The 18,560-nt window shown below is 43.3% G+C and overlaps 2 protein-coding genes across 3 annotated transcripts in view; one reads left to right on the top strand and one right to left on the bottom strand.

Annotated features, from left to right (window-relative positions):
* The window catches only part of LOC115197402 (ribitol-5-phosphate xylosyltransferase 1), a 15,875-nt gene extending 11,103 nt beyond the window's left edge, over nucleotides 1-4,772 (bottom strand). Inside the window, exon 1 of the mRNA XM_029758857.1 lies at nucleotides 4,687-4,772. Coding sequence (XP_029614717.1) covers nucleotides 4,687-4,757 — 71 coding nt within the window. The 5' untranslated portion in view covers nucleotides 4,758-4,772. The remainder of the gene's footprint in view (nucleotides 1-4,686) is intronic.
* On the top strand, nucleotides 4,278-18,560 carry LOC115197400 (unconventional prefoldin RPB5 interactor 1). 2 transcript variants are annotated; one of them, XM_029758854.1, is made up of 10 exons: nucleotides 4,278-4,646; nucleotides 5,711-5,745; nucleotides 6,029-6,107; nucleotides 14,428-14,563; nucleotides 15,644-15,735; nucleotides 15,882-16,150; nucleotides 16,300-16,564; nucleotides 16,660-16,811; nucleotides 17,023-17,263; nucleotides 17,635-18,560. In XM_029758854.1, exons 1-10 carry the CDS (start codon nucleotides 4,575-4,577, stop codon nucleotides 17,815-17,817), a joined length of 1,524 nt encoding a protein of 507 aa, XP_029614714.1. In that variant the 5' UTR covers nucleotides 4,278-4,574; the 3' UTR covers nucleotides 17,818-18,560. The 2 variants fall into 2 exon arrangements, with proteins under 2 accessions (XP_029614714.1, XP_029614715.1); XM_029758855.1 differs by lacking the exon at nucleotides 4,278-4,646 and adding an exon at nucleotides 5,201-5,509.

The following is an 18,560-nucleotide window of genomic DNA, read 5'->3' as shown; positions in this document are numbered from 1 at the left end:
TTATTTCTTAAATTGTTACCCCAGGAAATGTAAAGTCTTATTATATACAGCCAGGAAGAACTATTATATATACGAGCAACGTCAACTTACCAACATTACGACCAGGAATACGACTTTACCAAAGTGGATTCCATGTTTGGACCACCACCCAGGACAATGGATCGGATCCCAGTAGGCGACCCAAAACAATGTCATCGCCGCAGAAGGGGCAGACGGAGTGGTCTTCTGGTCAGGCTCCGTAGACGGGCACATCGCTTACGAGTATAGTACTCGCCAATGTCCAGTCTCTTGACAACAAGGTAGACGAAATTCGAGCAAGGGTTGCCTTCCAGAGAGACATCAGAGATTGTAACATTCTTTGTTTCACGGAAACATGGCTCACTCGGGATACGTTATCAGAGTCGGTACAGCCACCCGGTTTCTTCACGCATCGCACCGACAGAAACAAACATCTCTCTGGTTAGAAGGGCGGGGGTGTATGCCTTATGATAATGTGATAATAACAACATACAGTAACTCAAGTCCTTTTGTTCACCTGACCTAGAATTCCTTACAATCAAATGCCGACCGCATTATCTACCAAGAGAATTCTCTTCAATTATAATCACAGCCGACGGCCCTGAAAGAACTTCATTGGACTCTATGTAAACTGGAAACCACATATCCTGAGGCTGCATTTATTGTAGCTGGGGATTTTAACAAGGCTAATCTGAAAACAAGGCTCCCTAAATTTTATCAGCATATCGATTGCGCGACCCGGGCTGGCAAAATTCTGGATCATTGTTATTCTTACTTCCACAACGCATACAAAGCCCTCCCTCGCCCTCCTTTCGGCAAATCTGACCACAACTCCATTTTGTTGCTCCCAGCCTATAGACAGAAACTAAAACAGGAAACGCCCGTGCTCAGGTCTGTTCAACGCTGGTCCAACCAATCTGATTACACGCTTCCAAGATTGCTTCGATCACGTGGACTGGGATATGTTCTGGATAGCTTCAGACAACAACATTGATGTATATGCTGATTCGGTGAGCGAGTTTATTAGCAAGTGCATCAGTGATGTTGTACCCATGGTGACTATTAAAACCTTCCCCAACCAGAAACCATGGATTGATGGCAGCATTTGCGCAAAACTGAAAGCGCGAACCACTGCTTTTAATCATGGCAAGGCGACCGAAAACATGACTGAATACAAAGTGTAGCTATTCCCACTGCAAGGAAATCAAACAAGCAAAGCGTCAGTATAGAGAAAGTAGAGTTGCAATTCAACGGCTCAGACATGAGACGTATGTGGCAGGGTCTACAGTCAATCGCGGATTACAAAAAGAAAACCAGCCCCATCGCGGACACCGATGTCTTGCTCCCAGACAAACTAAACAACTTCTTTGCTCACTTTGAGGACAATACAGTGCCACTGACATGGCTCTCCGTCACCGCAGCCAACGTGAGTAAAACATTTAAACGTGTTAACCCTCGCAAGGCTGCCGGCCCAGACGGCATCCCTAGCCGCGTCCTCAGAGCATGCGCAGACCAGCTGGCTGGTGTGTTTACGGACATATTCAATCAATCCCTATCCCAGTCTGCTGTTCCCACATGCTTCAAGAGGGCCACCATTGTTCGTGTTCCCAAGAAAGCTAAGGTAACTGAGCTAAACGACTATTGCCCCGTAGCACTCACTTCCATCATCATGAAGTGCTTTGACTGACTAGTCAAGGATCATATCACCTCCGCTCTACCTGACACCCTAGACCCACTCCAATTTGCATACCGCCCCAATAGGTCCACATACAACGCAATCACACTGCACACTGCCCTAACCCATCTGGACAAGAGGAATACCTATGTAAGAATGCTGTTCATCGATTACAGCTCAGCATGTAACACCATAGTACTCTCCAAACTCGTCATTAAGCTTGAGACCCTGGGTCTCGACCCCGCCCTGTGCACCTGGGTCCTGGACTTTCTGATGGGCTGCCCCCAGGTGGTGAGGGTAGGAAACAACATCTCCACCCCACTGATCCTCAACACTGGGGCCCCACAAGGGTGCGTTCTCAGCCCTCTCCTGTACTCCCTGTTCACCCATGACTGCGTGGCCATGCACGCTTGCAACTCAATCATCAAGTTTGCAGACGACACTACAGTTGTAGGCTTGATTACCAACAACGACGAGACAGCCTACAGGGATGAGGTGAGGGCCCTCGGAGTGTGGTGTCAGGAAAATAACCTCACACTCAACATCAACAAAACAAAGGAGATGATCGTAGACTTCAGGAAACAGCAGAGGGAGCACCCCCTTATCCACATTGACAGGACAGCAGTGGAGAAGGTGGAAAGTTTAAAGTTCCTCTGTGTACACATCACGGACAAACGGAAATGTTCCGCCCACACAGACAGTGTGGTGAAGTAAGCGCAACAGCGCCTCTTCAACCTCGGGAGGCTGAATAAATTTGGCTTGTCACCTAAAACCCTCACAAACTTTTACAGATGCACAGTTGAGAGCATCCTGTCGGGCTGTATCACAGCCTGGTATGGCAACTGCACCGCCCTCAACCGAAAGGCTCTCCAGAGGGTGGTGCGGTCTGCACAACGCACCACCGGGGGCAAACTACCTGCCCTCCAGAACACCTACAGCACCCGAAGCTGGGACCGAAGAAGCTGTTTTACAGTCTCATGTCAAGGCCATCAGACTGTTAAACAGCCATCACTAACACAGAGAGGCTGCTGCCTACATACAGACTCGAATCATTGGCCACTGTAATAAATGGATCACTAGTCACTTTAAATAATTCCACTTGAATAATGTTTACATATCTTACATGTATATACTGTATTTTATACTATCTATTGCATCTTGCCTATGCTGCTCGGTCATCGCACATCCATATATTTATATGTATATATTGTTATTCCATCCCTTTAGATTTGTGTGTATTAGGTAGTTTACTTGTTAGATGTTACTGCACTGTCGGAACTAGAAGCACAAGCATTTCGCTACACTCACATTAACATCTGCTAACCATGTGTAACTGACCAATAACATTTGATTTGAGTGTAGCGATAAAGATCCTTAAATTGAAATGATATTTGTACAACTGAATGCATCTTCCGCATTTAACCCACTGAATCAGAGAGGTGGGGGGGCTGCATTAATCGACATCCACGTCATCGGCACCAGGGGGTTAACTGCCTTCCTCAAGGGCAGAACGACAGATCATTACCTTGTCACCTTGGGGATTTGATCCAGCAACATTTTGGTTACTTGTGTAACAGTATAGCTTCCGTCCTTCTCCTCGCCCCAACCTGGGCTTGAACCAGGGACCCTCTGCACACATTAACAACTGACACCCATCGCGCCACAAAATCCGCGGCCCTTGCAGAGTAAGGGGAACAACTACTTCAGGTCTCAGAGCGAGTGGCGTCACCCGATTGAAACGCTATTAGCGCGCACCACCACTAACTAACTAGCCATTTCACATCGGTTACACTTGCACAATGCTCCTACCCGCCAGGTTTACATGCCACCCCGATGGGGTGTGGCTTGGTGCGGACATTACTGATCCCACCTTTTTTAAACAGGTCGTTTAGGACAGCACTATTTCCGTTTCATTGAATGCTTATTGCTTGTTTTCGTACGCAGCCCTGCGCTTGTGTGACCTTTTCCTGAGATTTTGCCATTTGAATTTACAGTATATTTAGCAAAAGAGACAGATAACTGATCTTCCAAACTATACTGCTGTCCTCTATCATGTGAGCATCTGACAAATTAATTGTACGTGCATCTTGGTGCAACATAAGTAGAAGATTCGATCTAGCATAATTCACAATAATGTAAAAGAACATGATTACAGTAATTTTACAACCTCAGTCTATCATACTAATTGGATTGATGGAATAAAGTTTTTAACCAATGCTCTGTAACTACAGTGAATTTACAACTAACTATTTGATATAATTTGCAAAGTATGTAAATGTGTGCACTCGCTACTGTAAATCGCTCTGTATAAGAGCGTCTGCTAAATGACTAAAATGAAAGTGCAAATATAAACTAACGCTCTGGGTTTAAAATATAATTATGGCATTTAATGGGGAAGGGGGATTGGAACCAATCACACAATATACACAGTCAATTTACCTCACGGAACGTGGAAAGAGACAGTTTGTAATGTTTAATTTAACAACATTGCGAGAAAGGGAAATGCTGTCTGTCTGTAGCCTATTGTTTACATTATGTTATCATTTTTCATGCATTTGCAACATTGTTGTGCTTGAGAGCATTTTACCCAGAGTACACTGGGAAACGGGTAGAGGAACATGGCGCAGGGTCGGTGAGGAGGACGCTGAACAACTGAGGATTATATTCCGGAGATCATGCTGAAATCCTAAAATGAGAATGTGAAATGGTTTCACTTCCGAAATCTTGGATATCTACCACTGCCCCTTTGATGAATAATAGGAAAACGCCTCTCAGGAATACCTGCAATTGCATTCATAAACATTTTTTTAGGACTTACAACCCCTGAGCATTATTTTTTATTGACAAACGTCACATTTTCATCTAAATATTACATGGGAAAATGGCTGAGAGAAATAAAATGAATATAGAGGTCCCACAAGGAGTTGATAGACTTCGAGTGGAGCATAAAAAGGTAAAACAATGAATTAGCTTGCTACTGTAGCTAACGTTACCTGGCTAGCGTGAGCTGTGCGTGTTGATCATGCACGCGGTAGACAACAGAATTATGCAAATCCTTTTGCATTTTCGTGAGATGAGACCTAACATACACTCTCTTTCAGCAGGTTGCATATTCATTTATGTGCGCGTGGCCTCTTCGACAGATCATTTATCGTGGACATTTTCTAAACCTTTTTTTCTAGAAGCTTCCTTGAGGTAGCGGTCACATGTTGCTTGTTGTTTATTTCAGCGTGGATCCTGGACAAGCCATGTTGTGTACAACCATCGAGTATGCATCATCAAGTTTGTCAATTGCTCTGATATTGACCCATGTTTATCTATTTCAGCAAGTACAATGCATGAAAAGTAAACAAATGAACCATGTACGTAACAATACACACGCATTTCCTTGTGCGGCCGGCCTACTGCCCATTAAACATTAACCTAGATTCAACATCAATAACTAACTAGTTTAATCTTATCTAAGTGTAAAGCGAATATCAATCCAAAGTGTAGGGCATTGATGACTGATGATGTTTAATAAAAGGCATTTACTGGTAATGCAAATGCAGTACAGGACAACAGTAAAGAGCTAGCTAGCTACTGTTATTCAGTTGGCAAGTCATGTTCTTGTTGTGTTACATTAGAATTGGAGTCATGCAGCATGCAATGGAGGGTGCAACTTTATGCCTTCTTTCAAATAGAAACATAGGCCTAATGTGTTGGGACATGCTTCTACCCAAAGTGTAGTACTGTAGTAGGCTACTTCCTGGTATGACATCCATTGCAAAGTATGCAGATGCCCCTTCCTGCCCCCAGGTTGGTGCTCCAGTGTATGTAAGTATATACTGGGTGGTTCAGAAAAGTTTTTGATCCTTTTACATTTCGATACAATTCATCTTTGACAGCTGTTTAACCAAAACACTCTAAACTTCCCGAGAACAACTGTAAAATGGAGGGGGTTTTTCTGACAGTTTTTTTTAGGGAGAATAGAAATGCAAAGTTTGACCTAAATAATTGTCACTCTGTTAACAACAGGTGGTGCAAGGCTGCGAAGGTCAGATCCAGCACTGGTGAGTTTGTGTAGCGATTCCACGTAGTGACTATGGCATAGGAGTCAGCCACTACCACTCATACACACAGCATGTTGTGCGTTAGGGTTCTACTGTGCTTCTAGATAACGCTACTAGTTCCGCCACGAGTCACTCACCACATCCTTGATAGTACATAGATAGATAGGCTGAACATGAGATCTGTGTGTCCTTTCAGGCATAACCTGTAGATCAGGAAGGGCATGTGTAATGTTTTGTGTGTGTGCCATTTTTGAACTGAAATAAAAAAACTTTGGACTTTCAGGGCGAAGGTAAAAGGTGACTATGAAACCCTCGAGGATCGACTCAAAACTCTTCCAGATCAGGTGTCCTATGACATCATGGTACGTTCCATCTTTCTCTTATCAAATCAAAGTTTATTGGTTGCGCACACAGATTTGCAGATGTTATCGCAGATGCAACAAAATGCAATAACAATACACACACAACCCCCCCACACAATAAAATAAAAAATTATTAAGAAATGTCAGAACGAGCTATTTCATAGTCCAGAGCATATATATAATATATATACAGTATTCAGACCCCTTCACTTTTACCACATTTTGTTACATTACAGCCTTATTCCAAAATGTATTAAATAAAACATTTTCCATCAGTCTACATACAATATTCCATAATGACAAAGCAATCTTTGCGATGAGATTTGAAATTGAGCTCAAGAGCATCTGGTTTCCATTGATCATCCTTGAGATGTTTCTACAACTTGATTGGAGTCCACATGTGGTAAATTCAATTGATTGGACATGATTTGGAAAGGCACACACCTGTCTATATAAGGTCCCACAGTTGACAGTGCATGTCAGAGCAAAAACCAAGCCATGAGGTCAAAGCAATTGTCCATAAAGCACAGAGACAGGATTGTGTCTAGGCACAGATCTGGGGAAGGGTACCAAAAAATCTCTGCAACATTGAAGGTCTCCAAGAACACAGTGGCCTCCATCATTCTTAAATGGAAGAAGTTTGGAACCACCTAGACTCTTCCTAGATCTGGCCGCCTACCCAAACTGAGCAATCGGGGGAGAAGGGCCTTGATCAGGGAGGTGACCAAGAACCTCATGGTCACTCTGACAGAGCTCCAGAGTTCCTCTGTGGAGATGGTTGTCCTTCTGGAAGATTGTCCCATCTCTGCAGCACTCCACCAATCAGGCCTTTATGGTAGAGTGGCCAGACGAAGCCACTCCTCAGTAAAAGGCACATGACAGCCCGCTTAGAGTTTGCCAAAAGGCACCTAATGACTCTCAGACCATGAGAAACAAGATTCTCTTGTCCTGATGAAACCAAGTTTGAACTCTTTTGCCTGAATGCCAAGCGTCACGTCTAGAGGAAACTTGGCACCATCTCTACGGTGAAGCATGGTGGTGGCAGCATCATGCTGTGGGAAGTGTTTTTCAGCGGCAGGGACTGGGAGACTAGTCAGGATAAAGGGAAAGATGAGCAGAGCAAAGTACAGAGAGATCCTTGATGAAAACCAGCTCCAGAGCGCTCAGGACCTCAGACTGGGACGACGGTTCACCTTCCAACATGACAACGACCCTAAGCACATAGCCAAGACAATGCAAGTGTGGCTTCGGGACAATTCTCAATGTCCTTGAGTAGCCTAGCCAGAGCCCGGACTTGAACCTGATCGAACATCTCTGGAGAGACCTGAAAATAGCTGTGCAGCAACGCTCCCCATCCAACCTGACAGAGCTTGAGAGGATCTGCAGAGAAGAATGGGATGAAATTCCCAAATACAGGTGTGCGCAGCTTGTAGCGTCATACCCAAGAAGACTCAAGGCTGTAATTGCTGCCAAAGGTGCTTCAACGAAGTACTGAATAAAGGGTCTGAATACTTGTGTAAATGTAAGATTTCTGTTTTTAATACATTTGCTAAAATGTATTAACCTGTTTTTGCTTTGTCATTATGGTTTATTGTGTGTAGATTGAGGGGGGAACATTTAAAAAAAAAATGTTTAGCTTAAGGCTGTAACTTTTTTTTTTGAAGTCAAGGGGTCTGAATACTTTCTGAAAGCACTGTGTGTATATTTAATGTATGGACAGCATATGATTAGAAAAAGGTGTGTATGGCAGTAGTTGTACAGGATGAGCCATGACTAGAATACTATATATATCCTAACCGTGGCAGATAGCCTAGCGGTTAGGAGTGTTGGGCCAGTAACCAAAAGGTTGCTGGTTCAAATCCCTGAGCTGACTAGGTGAAAAATCTGTCTGTGCCCTTGAGCAAGGCACTTAACCCTAATTGCTCCAGGGTTGCCATTGATAATAGTTGAGGGTGTGTCAGCTATTATCAACGACAACAAATACATTAACAATTCTAACTTGTAAATGTGTGAAATAGGATAAATGTAAGCACCCATATACAAAGTGGATAAAACAACAACGACAAAAATTGGCTGTATGAAATTATACTGGAAATTTCTGAGCAAATGTAAGAAATAATTTTAAAAAATTGAAATAATGCAAATTTGGCTAGGAAACAGGGTGACCGTGTCTGTCGGCGCCATCTTGTCCACTCAAATGCAGTAAATGCACTGGGGAGTGAGTTTCCATAGCAGGGTATTATTTACAGTTTATTATGAGGTGTGTCGAGTGAATTCCCAAGCCATTGTCCCCTCTTGATCTGGAGCGAAAACACACAGCAGTTAATACAGCGAGATGGGTGCTTTTGAGATGTTTACATATGGTGTGTTGTAGGGAAGGCCTTATCTTTCACTATCAGTTTCTATTCTCCTTTTCTTTCAGCTATTCAGCTTCACTTTTAGTTTGTAAAAAAGTATGCAGAACCATGTTTAAATTGCCCTAATATACAGTGACAAAAGTTTGGACACACCTACTCATTCCAGGGTTTTTCTTTATTTTACTATTTTTTTGTTTTGAAGACATCAATACTATTAAATAGTGGCACAGCGGTCTAAGGCACTGCATCTCGGTGCTAGAGGCGTCACTACAGATCCTGGTTCGATTCCAGGCTGTATCACAACCGGCCGTGATTGGGAGTTCCATAGGGCGGCGCGCAATTGGCCCAGCGTCGTCCGGGTTAGGGTTTGGCCGGAGTAGGCTGTCATTATAAATAATAATTTGTTCTTAACTGATGTGCCTAGTTAAACATTGAATAAATAAAAAACATGGAATCATGTAGTAACCAAAAAAGTGTTAAATCAAAATAGATTTTAGACTCTTCTAAGTAGCCATCCTTTGCCTTGATGACAGCTTTTCACATTCTTGCCATTCTCTCAGCCAGCTTCATGAGGTAGCCACCTGGAATGCATTTCAATTACATTGTAAAAAAAATATCTTTAGGACCCATTTCTCAATACTTAGGTCACTTTTCAAAACTCTTCACACAGTTCTCCTAACCAACTTTCAGCTTGGCACAGCAGTTAATTTCACATCCAAAATGCACTAAAACTACCAAAACACTTCTTACATGTCTTAACTCATTATTCCATAACACTCACAAAGTTTGTCACCCAACAAGAACACTTTGTCACTCATAAAACAATGACCTAAAAAACACTAACAACAGGTAGCATTACACAATGTTTTCTTTTGTAAAAAAACAAAACAAACAAGAATGACACCTCTCTACTGTTTAGAATTCACTGCAGTATATGTTACAGGAATGAATCAGACATGATGCAATATGCTTCAATATGTTTTATGTCATTTTTGGCATTGAGTGATTCCAAAATACAAGAATTTGTATATACACCGTCTACAGATACAGTAGAAATGCTAGTCAACCCTGTCTTCTGCATTTGGCCACAGGTTCTCCTCCACATGTCATTTTGGGCAATACACCTAGGAAATAATAATATTTTGGCATGCCTGGTCCATCCCTGGCAATCTTCTGCAGATATGTCCAGGCATCCAGCATTCATGGCGTCCAGGAGGGACATTTGATCATGTGGTCATAAACCTTCCACCTCCATGAGGAAAATAATTATTCTATGGGGTTGAGGAATGGAGAGTAAGGTGAGAGGAAAAGTGACACCATCCTGGGATGGGCTGCAAACCACTGTGACTGCACGGGAGTGGTGAGATGCCACATTGTCCCATACAATTACAAACGTTGGCCGATTTCGCCTCACTGCAACCCTTTCCTCACCTGGTACAACCATTCCATAGAGGTCACCCAGGAATTAAATGAGGCGCTCTGTGTTGTATGGCCCAATTAGCGGTTTGTGTAACAGCAATCCATCAGAGGATACTGCTGCACACATTGTGATGCTGGCACCCCTCTGGCCCGGGACATCCACTGTGGTTCTTTTCCCAATCACATTCCTTCCTCACCACCGTGTTTTGGCCAGGATGAAACCAGCCTCATCCACAAAGATGAATATGTAGGGTGTTTGCCTTGCTTTAATCTCCATGACTACCTAAAATAAATCCACAAGGCAATATAAGAGTTAGGCTATTACGGTAGTTTACATTATACCTAAAACATGTCATTGTGTGCCTCTGCCCTGTTTGGTTTTGTTCAAAACCAGTTGTGTATTTTATAGTCATCTTACCTGGACATATTGGTTCCTGAGTTGCTTGACTCATTCAGAGTTCCTCTCAAAGGGGACAGTGTACAACTGCTTCATCCTGACTTGATGTTGTTTCAGGACTCTAGAAATAGTTGTCATGCTTACATTGTGAATATTTCCAAATGTAATGTTGTCTGCCAACACTCTGTCCCGAATTTCTGTGAGTTTTATGCCATTGTTTCTGATGACCATATCAACGACTGCAGTTTCCTGCACAGCAGTGAAAATCCTACCTCTCCCGCCTGTAGGAGGTAACTGTTGGGTCTTAAGCAGAAATACAAAAACAATTACACACAAGTGGGTTTGGAGGCTTTGCTCAATTTACTTTTGAAATGTGCAGAATGTGCCCTTGCAGAATGGACATTTTACGTGTTGTTTATTTCTCACAATAGATGCCACTGTTGAGCGTTGCAGATTTGGCTGCACTCTCAGACCAGCCTCTCTCATTGATAGACCATGATTTATTACATGATCAATTATAGTAGCCCTAATCTCATCTGAGACTTGATCTTCCACTCAGTCTTCTTCCACCATGCATACGTACTCCTCTCCCTCCCTCTCCCAGCCACTCTTCTTCCTCTGTCAGCCACTTCTCTATCTCTGGCTGGGTCCATGTTTATATTACAGTCCAGCATTATTCCTAAGATGTCCACTTTTGTATAGATGGTAATGAAATTGAAAGACTAACACCTGGGTAGGTGTTCAGCTACAATGGGAATCAGCTGTGGTTGGTCTAATTGTTTTGATAGTATTTATTTCTTTTAGATTTGGAATATACACTGCTCAAAAAAATAAAGGGAACACTTAAACAACACATCCTAGATCTGAATGAAATAAATAATCTGTTTAAATACTTTTTTCTTTACATAGTTGAATGTGCTGACAACAAAATCACACAAAAATAATCAATGGAAATCCAATTTATCAACCCATGGAGGTCTGGATTTGGAGTCACACTCCAAATTAAAGTGGAAAACCACACTACAGGCTGATCCAACTTTGATGTAATGTCCTTAAAAGAAGTCAAAATGAGGCTCAGTAGTGTGTGTGGCCTCCATGTGCCTGTATGACCTCCCTACAACGCCTGGGCATGCTCCTGATGAGGTGGCGGATGGTCTCCTGAGGGATCTCCTCCCAGACCTGGACTAAAGCATCCGCCAACTCCTGGACAGTCTATGGTGCAACGTGGCGTTGGTGGATGGAGCGAGACATGATGTCCCAGATGTGCTCAATTGGATTCAGGTCTGGGGAACGGGCGGGCCAGTCCATAGCATCAATGCCTTCCTCTTGCAGGAACTGCTGACACACTCCAGCCACATGAGGTCTAGCATTGTCTTGCATTAGGAGGAACCCAGGGCCAACCGCACCAGCATATGGTCTCACAAGGGGTCTGAGGATCTCATCTGGGTACCTAATGGCAGTCAGGCTACCTCTGGCGAGCACATGGCGAGCTGTGCGGCCCCCCAAAGAAATGCCACACCATGACTGACCCACCGCCAAACCGGTCATGCTGGAGGATGTTGCAGGCAGCAGAACGTTCTCCACGGCGTCTCCAGACTCTGTCACGTCTGTCACGTGCTCAGTGTGAACCTGCTTTCATCTGTGAAGAGCACAGGGCGCCAGTGGCGAATTTGCCAATCTTGGTGTTCTCTGGCAAATGCCAAACATCCTGCACGGTGTTGGGCTGTAAGCACAACCCCCACCTGTGGACGTCGGACCCTCATACCACCCTCATGGAGTCTGTTTCTGACCGTTTGAGCAGACACATGCACATTTGTGGCCTGCTGGAGGTCATTTTGCAGGGCTCTGGCAGTGCTCCTCCTTGCACAAAGGCGGAGGTAGCGGTCCTGCTGCTGGGTTGTTGCCCTCCTATGGCCTCCTCCACGTCTCCTGACGTACTGGCCTGTCTCCTGGTAGCGCCTCCATGCTCTGGACACTACGCTGACAGACACAGCAAACCTTGCCACAGCTCGCATTGATGTGCCATCCTGGATGAGCTGCACTACCTGAGCCACTTGTGTGGGTTGTAGACTCCGTCTCATGCTACCACTAGAGTGAAAGCATTCAAAAGTGACCAAAACATCAGCCAGGAAGCATAGGAACTGAGAACTGGTCTGTGGTCTCCACCTGCAGAACCACTCCTTTATTGGGGGTGTCTTGCTTATTGCCTATAATTTCCACCTGTTGTCTATTCCATTTGCACAACAGCATGTGAAATGTATTGTCAATCAGTGTTGCTTCCTAAGTGGACAGTTTGATTTCACAGAAGTGTGATTGACTTGGAGTTACATTGTGTTGTTTAAGTGTTCCCTTTATTTTTTTGAGCAGTATATTTCAATACGGTATTACTGTACAAATGTAGCAAATTGCTGTCTTATTCAATTTTGTTTTATGTTAGGTTTTGAACTTAAGTTTAACAGTTTTGAAAAGAGTATGTAAACATTTGCAAATTGGCCTGTACGTACATAGAGTTTTGGTGGTGGTTGTGTCTGAGTGAGAAAATAATTCATGACATTTGAAAGATTTAGTTATTGAATGCATTTTGAGCCAAAGCAATGAAAAATGATCCACAGTTTAGCCCACATAGACTACTGTTATGCTCACTGTGTGAAGAGTTTTGAAAAAGTGACCTAAGTATTGAGAAATGGGTCCTAGCGATTGTCAAAAACTGTAACATTTGTGGAATTTCTTTCCTTAATGCATTTGAGCCAATCAGTTGTTTTGTGACAAGGTAGGGGTGGTATACAGAAGATAGCATATTTGGTAAAAGACCAAGTCCATATTATGGCAAGAACAACTCAAATAAGCAAAGAGAAACGATAGTCCATCATTACTTTAAGACATAAAGGTCAGTCAAGGTGAACAGATCTCTGCATGTGTGGTTCCCACCGTGAATCATGGAGGTGTGGGGGTGCTTTGTTGGTGACACTGTCTGTGATTTATTTATAATTCAAGGAACACTTAACCAGCATGGCTACCACCACATTCTGCAGCGATACGCCATCCCATCTGGTTTGCGCTTAGTGGGACTATCATTTGTTTTTCAACAGGACAATGACGCAACACATCTCCAGGCTGTGTAAGGGTTATTTTGACCAAGGAGGAGAGTGCTGGGCCAATTGTGTGCTGCCCTATGGGACTCCCAATCACGGCCGGTTGTGATACAGCCTGGAATCGAACCAGGGTCTGTAGTGATGCCTCTAGCACCGAGATGCAGTGCCTTAGACCGCTGTGCCACTATTTAATAGTTTTGATGTGTTCACTTTTATTCTACAATGTAAAAATAAAGAAAAACCCTTGAATGAGTAGGTTTGTCCAAACGTTTGACTGGTACTATCGTAAGACCCACTGGTTGATGCTTATTTATAAACCCTCTTAGGTTTCACTCCTCCCTATCTGAGATATTTACTGCAGCCCTCATCCTCCACATACAACACCCGTTCTGCCAGTCACATTCTGTTAAAGGTTCCCAAAGCACACACATCCCTGGGTCGCTCGTCTTTTCAGTTCGCTGCAGCTAGCGACTGGAATGAGCTGCAACAAACACTCAAACTGGACAGTTTTTATCTCAATCTCTTCATTCAAAGACTCAATCATGGACACTCTTACTGACAGTTGTGGCTGCTTGTGTGATGTATTGTTGTCTTTACCTTCTTGCCTTTTGTGCTGTTGTCTGTGCCCAACAATGTTTGTACCGTATTTTTTCCTGTTACCATGTTGTGTTGCTACCATGTTGTTGTTGTGTTGCTACCATGCTGTGTTGTCATGTGTTGTTGTCTTAGGTCTCTCTTTATGTAGTGTTGTCTCTCTTCTCGTGATGTGTTTTGTTCTATATATTATTATATATATTTTTTTATCCCAACCCCCGTTCCCGCGGGAGGCCTTTTGCCTTTTGGTAGGCCGTCATTGTAAATAAGAATTTCTTCTTAACTGACTTGCCTAGTTAAATAAAGGTTAAATAAAAGTACTGTATATATAATATATAATAAAAAATATATATATATATAATATAAACAAAAATTCAATAAAAACGATTGAAAGTCAAGTTGAAACTTGAACTCAACTTGAATAATGCAAGTTGATCTCCTTCTCCTCTCTGCTGTAACAGGTGCCATTTGGCCCTCTGGCCTTCATGCCTGGGAAGCTGGTCCATACCAATGAGATCACTGTGCTGCTGGGGGACAACTGGTTTGCAAAGTGCTCTGCCAAGCAGGCCCAGAAGCTCGTGGAGCACAGGAAGAAACGTGCGTTTTGTTTTGGAAGCCATTTTAAATTTTCTCAGATATCATGGCACCTTGCCCAACTCTGACACTCACATAACTAATATTATAAAAAAACGAGGGAACTCTTCAATTGTATGCCTATATATTGTTTTGCAGTGTATGCTAGTGATAATTCTTGAGAAAGGTTGAGGTCATGTTTTGAATGTCTTCTCAACACTACCACGGTTCATCCAGCAGGGGGGGGCTGTTGTCATAGACTTGCTGTCAGACAAACCGAAAAGAGGTGATCACTCAGTTCAAACTAAAAGTTGAATGGCTACTTATTTTGTGAATACTTGGATTATTAGAATGTTTGAAACATTTTTTCTGATAGATAATTGTCTATCAAATTACAATTGCATTAGCAAATAAGTAATAACACGCAATCATCATGGTCATAATTTGCAATACTGCAAGTTCATTTCTATTGAAAATGCGAAATTATGTCCAGATTGCTATTTGTTGGTTACGCAAATCGATTTCGGCCATCCTCTGCAATTATTTTGTCACAATATGTCCAGCCTTAAACCCTCCTGTCCAAAGACAGTTTTTTCCCCTTTGCTCCCCTTTGGTATTCACTCTGCATCCGAAAAAGCTCTTTAATATATATAGCGTCAGATGGGCCTAAATAACAATGTGTGATGATGATGTGGCCATTATTAGACTGGTGTTTACCTGAAGCGTGAATGTGCCATAACCTTCCCTGACCCTGCCCAGGCTGCTTTTACACAACTAAGTGCCATAATGCAAACATGGATCGCTGAGATCTGTCAAACAGCCCCGCTGAGTTGTCAGGCCGTCCGCGTTTGACCTTTCCCCAACGTTTCGAGACGTACGGCTTGAAGGCTCGCTGTCGCCATGGCAACGGAGCCCCTGCTGCCATTAGTGAACGGGGGTTTAATTGTTGTGAAGATTTAATGATCCGAAGTAGCACCGAGGGCATGCGATGTTATGAACTGTTTGTCATAATTTTCCTTTTTATTTTTTACTGTGTTAAGAGTTTAACCCCTTGCTGGTGGATCTTTCTATTCCATCACACAATTTTTGTGCTTTGTTTTTTAGATGTAAATAGTGCGCTGGATGACTTGCACAAGACGAGGAAGGACTTTGAAGCCAGAGTTGGGTTTACAGAGGATCTAGAAAAACTCTCAGGCGTAAGTGTTATTACAGTGATAACAAAGAGTTTTTAGGATCCTCTTCAGCCAGCTTATCTGATAGACAACTCCCTGTGCAGAAAATCTATTTATATGATCAGATATTTTAAACACACCCACACTTATACCCTTCTCTGTTTCCTCAGGCTAAAGGGGACTATGTGGACATCAGAGAAGAGGTTGGAAGTATTGAAGAAATGGTCAGCAAAGGAAAGCAGCGTGTGGCTCTTAAGCCCCACTCTAAGCCCAAGATGGAGGCTGTTGTGAAGATAGAGGAAGAAGAGGAGGAGGAGGACGAAGAGGGCAGTGGAGAGGGAGATGGAGGGAGCAGGAGAAGAGTGCTGTCTGAGGAGGAGCTATGGGCCAGACTGGATGAGTTGGAAGCGCAGGAGGAGCAGGAAGAGGAGCATCACCGGTAGAGTTAAATACACACAAAATGCATAGATGTTCAAATTGAGGAGTAATTCAGCGCCACTCTATCCACCTTCACACCTGTGTTTCATTACAAAATATAGTGAAGATTAGATTTCTCCCGGCTTGATAATTTGTTTCTATTGTTTTCAGTCGGTTTGACAGTGCAGACACCAATGGCAACGACGACACAACATCCTCTGAGGAAGAGAAGGAGGGAGATAGCGGCAGTTATCATCGTGTCAATGGACACGATGAGAGGAGCAAAGGCAGGGAGTTTGTGCCTAACAACGGCAGCCAACTCAACAGTGCAGCCCAGTCAACCAGGGATGGGGAGGAGGAGGAAGATGAAGCAGAGGAGGAGGAAGGCGACTGTTTGCCTACCATCTATTTCTCTCATACGGTGGAACCTAAGAAGGTCAGTGTGTGAAGCGTATTAAACTCATCGCAGTCAACCATTATGTTATTTGAGCTATGTAAATCAATGTACTTCAAGTCCCTCTGTCTCTCCAGGTGAGGATAAACACAGGGAAGAACACCATGTTGAAGTTCAGTGAGCTGAAAGAACAGAAGCAGCAAGCCAAGAGGAAAAAGAAGAACGGCACCAGCAACGGTCACTCTCACCACGGGCTCCACAACATCACTACGCCCACAGACCTCTACAGGTTACACATCAATCATTAAATGTTTGGTTGGCATAAACCGTTTGGCAACATTTTGGATCAAATGTAAAAATGGCATATATGGAATGGTGTTTACTCTGAATGTTTCCAGATTTCTTTATTCTGATTCGGTATGGTGTCTGTCTATTAACAAGTTCTGCGATCTGATTGGGTAAAATGGCTGACTGGGTATATGTTTGTGGCCTTTTGTCAGGTTGTTTGTGGATGTGAAGAACGGCGAGCCCATCCCCAGGAAGTCCATCCTGAAGTCCCGGAGCAGAGAGAGCAGTGTGTGTAGCGACACCAGCGAGAGCAGCGCTGCCGACTTCGAGGAGCGCCGGACGTTTGGACGCACTCTGAGCCATGACGAGAACACGTACAGCGACACCAGCGACGGTATCACGGAGGAGGACAGCCCCACCGGGGTCCTCCTACACCCCACCAGCAGCTTTCAGGTAAACTCAGCTGGTCCTGATTCAATACTCCGTCAATATTCTAATACTGTAAAGATCTTCAATTCAGTGCCAACAACTTTATTTGTCCCTTTAGGGAAATTCTTATTACAGCAACAGCAGTGCTTCAGACACATACAACAAAACGGCACAGATACAATGAATAGACAAGAAACATGAGAGATAATGATTTAAATGTACAGTGCAATAAATACAATCATCGGTATAAAACGTGCAAGAGACAGGGGTGATTAGTTCACATTGAACAGCAATTTCTTTGAACTTAGATAAATGTTTAGAGCAGGAGTGGTCTATGTCCTGCCAAGTTTACAGCGTCACATTAATTGCCATCTTATTCTTTGTCATTGATCCAGGCCTTTTCTGGCACGGTGGTTGAGAAGGAGCCCATTCCCTTGTCGATCCCCCAATTCACCATTGCTCTGCCAGCGCTGCCCACCATTCCAGAGAGGAAACTGGAGGAGGTGGCCCCCGAGGCCCCCCAAGAGGCCCCAAAGAGGGTGTCCAAGTTCAAAGCTGCCCGGCTGCAGCAGAAGTGACCTAGCAGAGCCAGTCTCCAGGATCCAAACTACGGGATCCTTTTTTAACATTGATTTTCTATGCCAACACTTTTTTGAGTTGGACAGACTGTGAACCCACCCTATGATCTGCCCTCCCTCTTCTTTTTTTTTGCATCACTCTTCAAGCCTCTCTTCTTCTCTTTCATAATGTTTTTCCTGTTAGTACACATTGTTTATATTGCAATATGCCTATTCTGTAAGAGGCAGTACTCTGTAAGAGTAGCATAACATTGTTGAGAAAGCAACCCAACACACTTACTCTTAACCATTTTCCTGCCTTGTATAATGGAACATCAAGCTTTTTAGCTAAGAACCCCATTATTTATGAATTAGTACTTCACTGCAATATGTTTTTAAATATAGAGGTAGTTTATTTAGAGCCCACATCCTCCAACATTATGGCACTACATTAGTCAACACTGCCTAGGTGCGCATTTTATGATGGTTGATCTTGTGTCAGTGTCTTGACTATACTCTGTGACAAAGCCAGTGGTTTACAACTCTATTCATTGTTTGATCCATGCTTTTGCCTGCTATGCTAAGATGACACTGCCTTTTCCTTTCTTAATTATTCTACGACAGGGTCAGATGTTAACTTCCCTTTATTTCCCCAAATCCCATTGTATCTGCCTATTGAATGTATGTCCACCTCTGTGACCAGCTTTATGTCAAAAATAAATATTGTTGTAAACTGGAATGAAAATAAAAGATTTTTGGACAAA

This window comes from Salmo trutta, chromosome 7 (genome assembly GCF_901001165.1).
Source record: "Salmo trutta chromosome 7, fSalTru1.1, whole genome shotgun sequence".
Taxonomy (NCBI): domain Eukaryota; kingdom Metazoa; phylum Chordata; class Actinopteri; order Salmoniformes; family Salmonidae; genus Salmo; species Salmo trutta.
Note: the sequence above shows the minus strand (reverse complement) of the source record. Positions and strands in the feature narration are given on the sequence as shown.